General features: G+C 37.0%; 1 protein-coding gene across 2 annotated transcripts; it reads right to left on the reverse strand.

Annotated features, from left to right (window-relative positions):
• Nucleotides 1-301: 301 nt before the first annotated feature.
• Nucleotides 302-12,794, reverse strand: LOC123872153 (protein phtf). 2 transcript variants are annotated; one of them, XM_045916312.1, is made up of 15 exons: nucleotides 12,589-12,794; nucleotides 12,138-12,234; nucleotides 11,720-11,865; nucleotides 11,012-11,220; nucleotides 9,901-10,040; nucleotides 8,895-9,041; nucleotides 7,267-7,933; nucleotides 6,877-6,991; nucleotides 6,301-6,417; nucleotides 5,459-5,637; nucleotides 4,866-5,005; nucleotides 3,561-3,789; nucleotides 2,872-2,967; nucleotides 2,240-2,482; nucleotides 302-1,770 (listed from the first exon to the last, which is right to left on the reverse strand). In XM_045916312.1, exons 2-15 carry the CDS (start codon nucleotides 12,155-12,157, stop codon nucleotides 1,621-1,623), a joined length of 2,598 nt encoding a protein of 865 aa, XP_045772268.1. In that variant the 5' UTR covers nucleotides 12,158-12,234; nucleotides 12,589-12,794; the 3' UTR covers nucleotides 302-1,620. The 2 variants fall into 2 exon arrangements, with proteins under 2 accessions (XP_045772268.1, XP_045772269.1); XM_045916313.1 differs by lacking the exon at nucleotides 6,877-6,991 and adding an exon at nucleotides 7,090-7,126.
• Between the last annotated feature and the right edge of the window lie 1,079 nt (nucleotides 12,795-13,873).

Below are 13,873 nucleotides of genomic sequence, written 5' to 3' on the forward strand. Positions count from 1 at the left end.
AAAGTACATATTTCTGGTCTTTAACAGGGCTCTCTTCGTCACTCGCTTCATACAATCGTAGTTCCAATTTCATTTGAATATTAAGCAACCAAAGTCCATGAAATTTTGCAGACATATTCTAGAAACTAATATCTGTGTCTGTGGTGTTTTAGATTTTTCTAAAAATATGTAGTTTTAAAATTACAGGGGCTCAAAGATTTTTATGTAAATTTTTAAGACCGCGTAACTTTGAAACCGAATATTTTAACAGAAATCTGGAAAACCACAGACATAGATATTAGTTTCTAGAATATGTCTGCAAAATTTCATGGACTTTGGTTGCATAATATTCAAATGAAATTGGAACTACGTTTGTATGAAGCGAGTGACGGAGAGACCCCTCTTAATGCCTTTTCACAATATTCTTTGTGAAATGAGCACATATAGGCGCCATCTCCATGGCTCAAAGAAAAGCCGCGATAGTCTCGCTGTGTGGAAAATTCGATACCAACTCTATGGGCCAATCTCCACAGGGCGATACTCTCGCGGCTATAGTTTATATCGAATTTTGTCACACAGCGAGACTGTCGATGCGATTTTCTTCTCCGTGGAGATTTCGCCTTAGAGATTCGCGTAGAACCAAACTAACAGCAATGTAACAATTATTGTCATCCAATAACAGCTATTCTCAGGATAACATAGAAACAATAATGTCTGAAATATTTAAAGAAAATGGCAACATAACGACTGGATAGAATAAAAAAATATAGTATGGCAAGACATAGGGAAATAAGTGAGCTAAACTACAAAATAACTATAGATACCTATTGTATTAATAAAAATAAAGTCTATATGATTGTGAAATTATCCTTGCAAGTTATCCCTGTTAAATCAAGATAGTAATTATGGCTAAACAGTAAAATCTACTGAGATCCTACAATCTACAATCAAAAAAAGCCTTTTTAGAAGAAGAGTGCGTATCCATAACTTACGCTTTTGCAGTTCTTGGTAAGGCACAACCTTACTTAATTTTGACTATTTAAATGTCTGAAAATATCTACATATATTAGTGCTATTACCTATTTATATTATGATTTCCTTTTTTTTCTTGGATTTGAAAATACACTTTTATATGAAGACCTGTTTCACCAAGCCTGCCCGTAGCGCATGAAGCGCGTTTAGTTTGCTTATGGTTCGGCCCCACTATCGGGATTGCGCAAATGATTGGTGATATCACGAATTGTGTGGCCGTCGTCAAATGTATCGTTTTCCTAATTAGCCCTAACACGAATGTAGTTTGATTTTGAGTCGAAATTTGCGTATTGATAGAATTCGAGCGTTGAAACATTTTAGAGTTAAAGTAAAATAGACCTTAACAGCTTTGTTTTAAAGCTCAAGTTCATTCGTACATTTACATCTAGCGCTCCAAGCGAAAAACTTACTAAATTAGAATCGGTGGTATTAAATTTCCGACTTTAAATCAAGGGCCTTTAGGTTCATTTAACTATGATGTGTTTCGATATTGGTGAGATGTAAAATCTCATACTATGCACACTGACTGGTTGATCATCATACCACACTGAGTTGCAACGCATTACAACGCAACATTTACTGCACAACTGCACCTTGGTAGTCAATTTTCTATTTTATCTTAATTTTATGAAGTTTCAATTTAAAACCTAGCATTTCAGATAGAACTCCTGAAAGTGCTGATAATATTACCACTTTTGTAATCGTGTAGAGGTAATGATTTGCACATATTCCTGATATCTTGAACGGCGAATCCAATTCCTGAAAAGAAATAACTTTAACTCATGATTTAGATCGATTTATCCGTCAATATGGCAAACAGGCACTCACAGTACTTTCTTTATTCTAGTTGTTTGTTAACATAAATAAAAGTACACAAAGATAAAGCGAGAACTACAGAGAATGAAAACATTCGTGTGTACAATCAATTACTAGCAAACTGGCATGAATTTATCTAAAGGTACATGTACAGGGTTACTAGTTAACAAGACGTCACAGTCTTCTGATAACATTAATCATTGCTTAAAGTGCCCGGCATGTAGGACAAAGTTGGCGAACCCGGGAAGCGAAAGTCGACGTATCAACCAATCCCGTGCACTTACGCCGACTGATCAACCAATTGCGTGCACCCTACATTCGCCAGCCAATCGCGTCAATACTCAAGATACTGAAGGGTTTGAAGGGTACTATACTTTGTTCAAGTTGTTTTTGAATGGAGCAGGCTTGGTACCTTGAGTAAGTCGGCAGCGAGTTTGAGCACGTTATTGGCGACAGTCAACTGCTCCTTGCTCTCAGGCCGCTGCTCGATGGCGAGGTGCAGGTTTATTTGCTCAGTCAGTATGGCGGAGAGGCACCCGCGGTACTTCCTGTTCACACTGCTGCCCACGGTGATGAGGCGCAGCAGGTATATGCCGAGGCAGCAACTCCACACCATTGCCTCGAGGAGCCAGCCGCTTTCTAAAGTTACAGAGTCCTGAAAATGAATAAAATTAGTTGACATAAGTATAAGAAAATGAATACAAAATTGAAAACACAGAAATAGTAGAGTACATTGGCCAGTGACAGACTTCACGTACCTATAAGAACATTATGGAGAGCTTTTAGACATGCAGGTTTCCTCACGTGTTTTTCTTCACTGTTAAATTGAAGAGGTATGCAATCTCTACTCGCCAATGACGTTAGCTGGCTTTTCCTGCATATTTAGCAGGGCGGGCGGTGCATATCGCATGCTGCATGTTGCACCATACAGACTGGTCAAGCGGATTATAGCAAATTAAGCTTTTGGTTCCTTGAATATCATGGACTTCCGCAAGCTAACGCCTGCTTCTATACAACGAAATAGCATCGACATAATTTACTTACCCTGAGCAACTGGGCGCTAACGCAAGCCAGCAGCGTCAGTGTGAGCATAAACGCAGCAGAGACGATTACGTCTACCGATCTTTGCGGGCCTCGGCGCTAAAAACGAATATAAATCAGTGAAAAATTAATTTTTATATTTTTTTAATTTAATTTGCTCTAAATGCAGGTTAACAAAAACTCTCTGTATATTTTTTTAATGTCAATAATAATAAATAAATAAAATAAATAACAAAGAAATTACAATTATTCATTTTAGTATCACCACATTTACCATGCAATGGCGTGCAAATATTTTATATAGGCACCCAATATTAAATGCAAACTCTACAAACTTTACTACATAGTCGAGAATAATAAAAAATAAAATGTCAAAAACGTACCTACTATGTCGTAACAAACGAATTAAATGAATTATTATCGATAATTTTATTTCTTAAATATGTAGAAATAATTATGAAATGTAATTATGAAAAAAACTTGGCCTATGTCTAGTGGGGTATCATATGAAAGGGCTTTACCTGTACGTTCAAAAACTGATTTTTATTTATATTTATACATAATAGTTTTTTATTTATCGTGCGAAATGTCAATATATCCAAGTACGGAACCCTCGGTGCGCGAGTCTGACTCGCACTTGGCCGGTTTTTTTTGTAAGTATATTATTCGCCAGACAAGAAAAAATATCTTACCCGTAAATATGACCGTGTCGACAGCCAGGTTTTAATATTTCTCACAGTGTTCAATCTAAAATGGGGTAGCTCAGATTTCCGCGCCCGTCTGGCCGAAGTCAAGTGGGAAAACAGCTTGGCGTACAAGAACCTTTGTTTGTACGCGCGCTCCGCCACCGCCAGTAGGAAAAACACTAGACCGCTCAGCGCGAAACGAAGGATGCACGATAGGATGTTTGATGCCACCTCCCTAAGTAAAAATTGTAGAATTTAACGTTCCGTATTACCTTGATCATCCCTATCTTTCTAATATTTTCAATTATTGTAAAAGTGTCAGGGAAGTCAGTATACTTTTTAACCCCTGACCCAAAAAGAGGGGTGTTATAAGTTTGACGTGTGTATCTATGTGTCTGTCTGTGGCATCGTAGCTCCTAAACTAATAAACCGATTTTAATTTAGTTTTTTTGTTTGAAAGGTGGCTTGATCGAGAGTGTTCTTAGCTATAATCCAAGAAAATCGGTTTAGCTGTTTGAAAGTTATCAGCTTTTTTCTAGTTACTGTAACCTTCACTTGTAGGGGGTGTTATAAACTTTTAATTTACACTTGTGTCAAATGTGGCTAACATAAACCTTGATAGTTAAATTATGAGCATACTAGCTGATGCCCGCGACTTCGTTCGCGTGGATGTAGTTTTTTAAAAATCCCTTGGGAACTCTTTGATTTCCGGGATAAAAAGTAGCCTATGTGCTAATCCAGAGTATAATCTATCTCCATTCTAAATTTCAGCCCAATCCGTCCAGTAGTTTTAGCGTGAAGGAGTAACAAACACACACACACACACACACACACACACACACGAACACACACACGAACACACACACACGAACACACACACACGAACACACACACACGAACACACACACACGAACACACACACACACGAACACACACACACACGAACACACACACACACACACGAACACACACACACACGAACACACACACACGAACACACACACACGAACACACACACACACACACACACAAACACACACACACACACACAAACACACACACACACACACACACACGAACACACACATACACACACACACACACATACACACACACACACACGAACACACACACACACACACACACACACACACACTAATTTAAAATAAAATCAATTTATTTGGCGAGAAAAATTTTCTGCCCATTTCTCTCTATCAAAACCAAGATATACATATTACAAAAATCTTAAAACGGTTGGAAGAGTGTGATGGAGATATTATAATTTTTAGGATTTTTAAAAAGTTTAGTTACCAGATGTTGTCACCGAATGCGCCCCTGAAAACACAAAACCCTGAGTGTTGAGTATAGTTCATGACGAGAGACGGTATGTAGCCGATTAGTGACACTGTTTGCAGTTCCTCTTCGCTGCGGTTGTCTTGCTCTATAGCTACCTGTGAACAAGCCATTCAAAAGAATTTAATTCTGCGCAGGATAGTTAATGAATTTAAATGAGAGAAATGTCTAACTGTAGAAATTTCAAGGAATTAAAAGGTTTATAACGCCTTAATACACCTAATAATAATATAGTAGTAGTAATAGTAATAACGCCTTATAATATAAAGTTTTATAAGGGAAACAATATAATAAAACGATGAAAGTTCCGCTCGCAGTCGAGCCGCAAGTAAATTCTCGATTAGTAGGTTTAGTATAAGATTTTACATTTCACCAACACTATGCGATCCATTTGATGTTATTGTATAATATCGTAAAGGTGATGAGATATAAAGGTCTATTTGATGATAACGCAAAATATGTTTTTTTAAAGCGAGACTCCGGAAGTGTTGAATTCGGGTATAAACTAGGAACCAGGATACACAAATGGTCATAAGGTTAAGTGAAGTTACCTGAACAAGTCTGATGACAGGTGTAACGAGAGCCACAATGGTAGCCATGACGAGGCCGGCCCACATGCAGCCTTCGGCCGCCATGGCCCGCTCTGCGCGCGCCACCACGTACCAGCTTATATCCACCGCCGACAGCTCCGCCCGGAGCGTCGACCCGCGCTCCCACATTGTGCATTTCACTGACAAACACAATCCATCTTAACTCTTATCACACAAACATAAAACAAGTTTAACTGATGACGATCGGAGACGGGCGCTTCATTATAGAACATTTCTTTGGAAAACACAATCTATCTTTATCAAAAAATGAAAAGGTAAACTGACGACGCTTTGAAAGTCAACCACATATTATACACTGTCAAACACAATCAGTCTTACCACCCAAACATAAAACAAGTTCAACTGATGACGCTCAGAAACGCGCGCTTTTACATTGCGCATTTTACTGAAAAAGGCAATCCCTCTTTATAAAAAAAAGAAAAGTTAAACTGACGAACGGCACTTGGAAAGTTGACCCACGCTCCTACATTTTAATTGCCAAACACAATCCGTCTTACCACGAAAACATAAAACAAGTTTAACTAATGGCTAAATTGATGTTGACTGTTTTTGTATAGGATATTCATCAGGTTTAATATAATATGTAGCATTTTAGGATTTGCTTTGTTAAGTTCATGATAAACACGAAACAACAAGTTTAATTCGCTATAAGTAATTCACCAAAACAGAATACCAGGCTAATTAAACGACTCCTAAAAAGGCGGAGGTTCTCAATTCTTTAGCTATAGGTACTTAATTTTTATGTTTCAAATGATAAATTCCCGATTTACTGAACAATGTACCTGTATCGCTTGACGGATCGAGAATAGCGAAAGGATCCCAGGAACTGTCTCCCGTGTAGTGAAACCCCACGTCCGAGTGGCCGGCTTCGGAATGCGAGCCATAGCTGCTTTCTTCACCTACACATACAATAATAAAATATCAAAATATAATAATAATGATTATGAAGGTAAGAATCATGAAAACCAAATGTATGTACAGACGAACCTCGATAATTGAGAACTGGACATGAATTTATATTTTGTGGAACTGGATAACAGAAAAAATCTATGAGTAAGACCAATCAGCAGGCTACACCATTTTTATACCCCCAAAACCTTTATAAGCTAGAAAGTAGGCCTCTAGAAGGTAGTGATTTTTGTTTGGATATTCGGAGCTCTCCTCGCTCGACATCTCTCTAAGTGCATATGTATTTTTGTGAACTCGTGAGCGCTAAAAAATTGGGACATGTAAACTCTCTAGCCTGTACCCTTTTAAACTAGAAAAATACTGGGTCTCTTAAACTCTCTTATCCAGGTTCGATTGTATAAACTATTATTACCAGGTCATATTATAATAAAGGTAAATAATAATCTTACTGTTAGTGATTTGCCCAACCCAGTCTGACATGGTATGGTGCGATGGCAATGCGATGGATGGCGCAGAAGCCGAGCATTCTCCGTCGGATGACGATGTCTGGTAATTTGCTAATTTCTAAACAAATTCCTCTAGTTATTAATAAAATAACTTCAAGCTGATGTTTCACACACGTCCACAAAACATGCAATCAGAACTCTAACGCCAATAACTACCTGTTTTACTGTCTTGTAAATTCCTTGCATCTATCACCTAGTGTTATAGAAATTAAAAGTTATTATATTTAAAAAAAATTCAATTCAATTTTTAAGAGGGAATTATTGGTAAATAAATAGACATTTTAAGGATTTCATGAGTGTATATTCAGTCAATTTATAAGTGTTATATTTTACCTTTTGTTTTCCTTTCCCGCTTCCGAAATCGTCGTCGCTCGATTCATGTGGAAGCGGTTCTTTGGTCCAAGATTTCCTAAATCTAACTCCGATTCGTTTTCTTACGTTAGGATTAGTCGTTATGGCACAATCAGACTCTGGGTCCACTGACTTCTCTTCTTCGTCTTTATTTTCTTCCACTGGTGCACTTGCGTTTGCGCATCGCATGTTTTCATCGTCAACAATTTTGTCTTGTTTCATCATTGAAGGTAGTTTTGGACTTGATTGTCCTTCAAGTGGATTTTCCTGTTTTGCATCTTTTAGTTTATTTTGAAGATCTGATTCTTTCTGTCGACAATCTCCATCGCTACCGTTAGAGTTATATCCGTTGAGACTCTCGAAACCATCATCTCCGTCGGCAAACATGGGTCTGTTTAAGTTTTGTCGTCCATTCAGAAATTCCAAGTACTTTTTTGTTAAAATGTTAGGTTTGTAGCGAAATGAAGGCGCCGGTGGGACGTCCGGTGGAGGAGTAAACGTAACGATGGGCGCGGTGGGGTCAGGTTTTTTCCAAGACATATAATCTTCATCATCGGAATCCTTAGCTCTGGTTTTATGCAAAGGTTTATTTTTAACGATTGGTTCTGACTCAGGTCCTGCATTGTTCGCCAAATCTTTTTTACGTTTTCTGAAAAACCACAAAACGTAAAAAGATATTTGATAAATTAGGGTATGTCACAATAATGTGTGCGTACATACTCAGCCTTTTATTTTTTGATCCAAAATATAACTATAAACTTTCAACGGAAACAGAATACCCTAATACACATTGTATTACTAAAATTAATAAAAGTTTTTCGCTTTTGTGAAATTGTGATTCAATAAAGAAAAGGTTCAAGTATTCGTGCAAGATTGGTATTCATATAAGTGCCTTGTTTCTTCACTTAACACGTTAATATTGTCTCTGTAAAATAAAAAGTTGCTATATTATAGTTATAGCCAGCCAGCAGACTGGAGGAAAACCGTGGCGCAAACACATCGATGAACTTGAGGACTCTATCACAAGCTTACTGTATTTATTGTTATTGTAATTTTTTTAATACTACAATAACAGGAAAGTATCTCATAATATTAGTTATTTGCCTATTGACTAGATGTTAGTAGAAAATATAGTTAGTGATCTACCTTTAGATACTGGTAGGTACTTTATGGTAGGAAAAAAATAAGAAAATCTTATCACTACCCATTTATAAATGCGAGAGTGTGTTTACTTATTGAATTGTCCTTCAATCACGCAGGAATAGAGTAGGTTACTGATCAATGTGATTTTTTGCATAGATATTAGTTAAAGACATGTAGAGTAACATAGGCCAGCTTTTTATCCCGGAAAATCAAAAAGTTCCCCACAGGATTTTTGAAAGCAATAGCTTCAATGTTAGACTGCATCATCAATTACCACCAGGTGTGATCACAGTCAAAGGGTGTGTACCTACGTAATGTAATGAAATTTTAAAAAATCCAAGCGGACGAAGTCGCGGGCATCGTCTACTAAATACTAAATCAAGTTACGCGATAATGTTATAGTTTTTCCATAATCTCGTAATAGGTATTACAAATTCCAAACGATGATATCGATTAGTTGTAATTACCTAAGGCCGTTATCCGTAGAGTCTGAGCGCGAGAGGCGTCGTCTGAACTTGGAGGGTTTAGTAAAAGGAGTCTTGCTTTGGCTCGACGTGGCGCCGCTCTCCGCAGAGCCGCCGCCACTTCCGCCGTCGCAATCTGAACGCGCTTTTCTGCCATAGAAATTGAAAGATGATCTCTTTACGTGATCAAATCAGAAATGAGGAGATCTAGGTAGGACAACCAGAGTAACCGACATAGCTTACCAGCGTCCAGTCAACTGATAGCTATACATTGCCAAGTGTGCATGACATTATGCTTACTTATTGCCATAAACCGTCAAGTTTATTGGACGCAGCTGCAAGTCCGCTGCAAACTTGACGGCAAACTTGATCGTGTATGGCTAGTGTCAGCGGGTTGCGAAGCTGAACTGGCAATGGGCAGGGCACATAGTTCGAAAAACCTATAGAAGTTGGGTCCCAAGGTGCTCGAATGGCGACCTCGCACCGGAAAATGCAGTATTGGTAGACCCCTACTAGGTGGATGGTCGACATTAAGCGAGTTGCAGGGAGCCGCTGGATTCAAGCGGCGCAAGATGGCGTGTGGAAGTACCTAATAGAGATCTATGTCCAGCAGTGAACGTCTGTCGGTTGATGATGATGAATAGAATGATTTACAATACTACTACTTTTCTACTACTTTTATAAGTACTTATGAAATTGTATTTGAATTGAATATATATCGCACCACCGTCCGCTATTAGTTCTTTATGGCAATTAAATCACTTGCTTTAACGGGGAAAGAAACCATCTGGGGAAACCTGTATGCCTGAGAGTTCTCCTTAATGTTCTCAAAGGTGTGTTAAGTCTGCCAATCCTCACTTGGCCTGCCTCAGGCAGTGGTGGACTATAGCCATCCTCTAGTATAAAATTATATTTGGTACATGGTCTTATGGCCGGCTATTCGGCCACAAGAAGATCTAGAACTAGGATTTAGACTAGGAAGTTTAGGACTATAATTTGTTGAACATACCTAAAATGTCGTGGTAACTTTCGTCGGTATTGTGATCTCGGTCGCACTCTCGCTAACTCCATTTCTGTAGTACTAACAATTTGCGAGTGAACTATAACTAGAACAATCATTAAGCCCAGTGGCACTATCCAGCAATGTGACTGAAAAACAATCACATGAATTAGGTCAGAAATACATTAAATCAGAACCCTACTCCACATTTCCATACTATTTTAAATGCAAAAGTTGTCTGCTTGTTTGTCTGCTACATTTTTACGGCTCATCCATTTATAGCCGATTCACACCAATTGCGTATGCATCACGTACACGTGACACATGCGTAGTGACGCGCGTGAACCCGTAGACGTAACTGCACGCATTCTACGTGAACGTTCACGCCACGCAAGCGGTATACCATGTTTCATACAGTTTTATACATTAAAACGCAATGGTACGCGCTACGTCTACGCTTACGCAGCTTGTGTGAACGAGCTCTTAATCAATTTTCAGGGGTACAGAGATAGGGCGTATCCCGGCAGAGTTCCCTCAGTATTTTATTTTATATTATATAACGGTCATCTTGTTATCCATTTTTTTTATTAATTAGATTTTAATGATATAGTTAATAGACTATTGTTCTATCATTTATACTTAATGTGATCAAAAATCCAAAATGGCCTACAAAATAAAAACTATTGAAAGCAAATAAGCGTAACTTTGTAATGATGTTTTAAATACAGATTTTACTTTTGAAAATTGTATTGTTTGAATTATTTTCGTGTTGCCAAATTTTCGTAGTTCAAACATTAACTTTGGGCATCCATAAATATTTTCTTAATGCACAGAATTTGAGGAGCTAATGAATAGTCTGGTTGGACTAGCTAGCCCTCTTTTAACTCAAACACATTTTCTTTTGATTCATATTATTTTGGTCCAGTTATATTGATTCCAGTTACTACTCAATATGGGGCAAACATAGGCCTCAATAATATAATCTTAAAAATGCAATCATAGTCTCAGATTTTTTGTTATCCTGTAAAATTTAATTTCATGGATGCTAGCATATTTGTGATTTTTTAATCAGATTTTGCTTGTAAATCCATAGCATAAATATATTAAGTACTTAACTCACATCAATATCTAGAGAAGCGGGTGCCATAAAATTGATGGATATATTGACGACTTGTAAGAGCCATAAGGCCAGTAGGAACTTGGCGCAGGCGGGAGAGGTTTGCTGAGCCCACCACTGGTACAGCGCGGGTAGAAACAACAGGCGAACAAGTGCAAACCATACCACCCGACGCATACCCAGGGTTGGTTTTGCTTTAGGGAAAGAGGAACCTGTGAAACAAATTTAGAAAACTTTAGCTGTTATTATCAGTGTGTGGTACTCAAATAATTCCTTGGGAATTAAAGAGAAGGAAGTGATAACAGAACAAAAGATGGACAAATAAAATTGCAGCCACAGCAAGGGTAACTTAGACAAGACAACCTACAAAAAGAGAAGAGTGGAAGAATTTAGATGATATTCAAAAATAACTACTACTAGATTAGATTAGCTACATATAATACTAGATTATTGTATTCAATAGAGGCTATAAAATAAAAATATTATATTATTATCAGAATCATATAGCTAACACAACTTTATGAACAATAGAGTTGCAATAGATGTATTTGTTGAAAATGGCAGTATTTTGTAAAACTACTGGCCTGGATTTTTGATACCCAGATCAAGTTCTCAGACAAGTTTTACTGTGATTGCTGTGAGTGATGTGATTTCACATCAAAGATTTAAGTTTTTTAGGCACAATAATAAAATGTAGGATAGGACTCATACCCCTGACTAAATCAACATCTATAAGATAAGATCTTGCATGTGAGGAGAAATCCACGATTCGACGGCGGTATGTGCCTCGCATCAACAGCTGCTCCACCATAGTCTCCCATTCTTCTTTATCGTATGAGCTTATTTTCTTTTGGTACCTGCAACAGAATGTCATAAGCACAGGTCTAAGTTTACAATTAAGGTAAATTCAATAAGATAGACTGGTACAAAAGAGAAGAAGCACATATTCCATTCTAAAATTGATAAAGACATCAGCAGAACAAATCAATTGATGTTGCAGAGATATACAATATTATTTAATCCTACCACAACACTTCAAAATCTGCATTCTTCATAACATTCTGTACAGTTTTTAGTATATTAATTTTAATTGTGTAAAAAAATATCGTTACTGCTGAAAATCACTTACCAAGCCGCCAGGTGCTTCATACTGAATACAGTAAGAGTTTAAGAAACTTTTATACTGTATTTTATTCACTTCATTTCCACAAGGAGTCCAGTAGATACTTAAAAGACAAAGAGTTGAATGAAAGATAATTTCTAGCCGCAAGTGATTTTATACAAACTAGTGTGTAATAGAACATTTTGCTCATTGAATTGGATAAGTAACAAGATTGATAAACCAATATATGCAACGAACAAAGCCTGTTTGATGAATTTAAATGTCAACAATCGGTACCTACCATAGGGTGATATTTTTGGACAGTGAAATATTTATAATTTGAATCCAGATAATATATGTAGTGAAAATAATCAAATAATACTAGCGTTATAGTTAAATTGGAATTGATAAAATCATAACTGTTTAATAGTCTAATAGCTTTTGTTTAGTAACTGTGAAGAGTCGATGCGCTACTTACCAATTTACGAATGCCTCTTCAGCTTTTGTTAGCTAAATATTTTCACATTGTTCAAGATAAAAACATTAAGCACTCTACTATCTGAGCATAAACTGTGTTTAATCCAAGATAATTGATCAACTGCAATAATAATAATTTGATTTTTGATTAATTTCAGGAGCAAAAGTTGCAGCTTGAAAATCAAGCAGGAAAAATCCTAAATCAGTCAGAAACCTTCAAGATTGACAGTTGACAGTTGACACTGATGAGTGACATTAGTAGTGTTGCCAAATTAGCAACTTAGCCGTTAGATTTGACGACATTTCGAAAACGCAACCTTTTTTTCAAAAGTTAAAGTCGCTTAAAGAAGCGACTTTTACTTTTTAGCAACTTTTGAAAAATGTCTTGTTGAAAAAAAAATTACCCATGAAATGAAGTTCACGGTATTACAGATAACTAGTTAGCGGAGGTACTAACTAGTTATCTGTAATAGTTACCGTGAACTTGACTTGAATGAAGCTGACTTGCTTCCAAAAGTCAGTTCCTTGATGTTCTTACATTTCTATTTGATTAAAAGTACATAAAATAAAGTTTGATTTTATAGGAAATCAAAATTTACTGCTAGGTATATAAAAAGTTTGTGCCGTAAATATTTCGCACGAATAGAATAGTAATTCATTATGTAAATTACTGTATGATCCCGCAAGGCATAAAGCATAATCAAACTCGTTAATGTCAAACAGCCACAATTATTAGTTCCATTACGAAATAAAAAATTGTCATTTATTTTGTATTGGTTTTCTATTTTGACTTCAGTGACTTCGAGCAACTTTTAACTTTATTCTACGCAAGGTTACATCTGGGTGACTTTTGAAGGCGTCATAATAGCGACAAACGGTTTTAACGAGATGGCAACACTGAACGTTGGACGTCCAGTGTTGCTGGGTCCTTGAATCGAAAGTTCCATTTCGTTGCCTAAACAGTTTTTAACCCGCAACCAAAAAAGGGGCGTTATAAGTTTGACGTGTGTATCTGTCTGTGACTCGTAGCTCCCAAATGAATAAACCGATTTTAATTTAGTTTTTTTGTTTGAAAGGTGGCTTGATCGAGTGTTCTTAGCTAAAATCCAAGAAAATCTGTTCAGCCGTTCGAAGATTACCAGCTTTTCTAGCTTTCTTATTAGACCGGTTTTACTGTACGACCAATACATTTTAGTATCCAGCCAAATTCTAATAAGGCGACGCATTGGCATAGTGTGTTTAATGTAGTTGGTAGTGCGTAGTGTGTATAATAATTATGTAAATTG

This window comes from Maniola jurtina, chromosome 14 (assembly GCF_905333055.1).
Source record: "Maniola jurtina chromosome 14, ilManJurt1.1, whole genome shotgun sequence".
NCBI lineage: Eukaryota > Metazoa > Arthropoda > Insecta > Lepidoptera > Nymphalidae > Maniola > Maniola jurtina.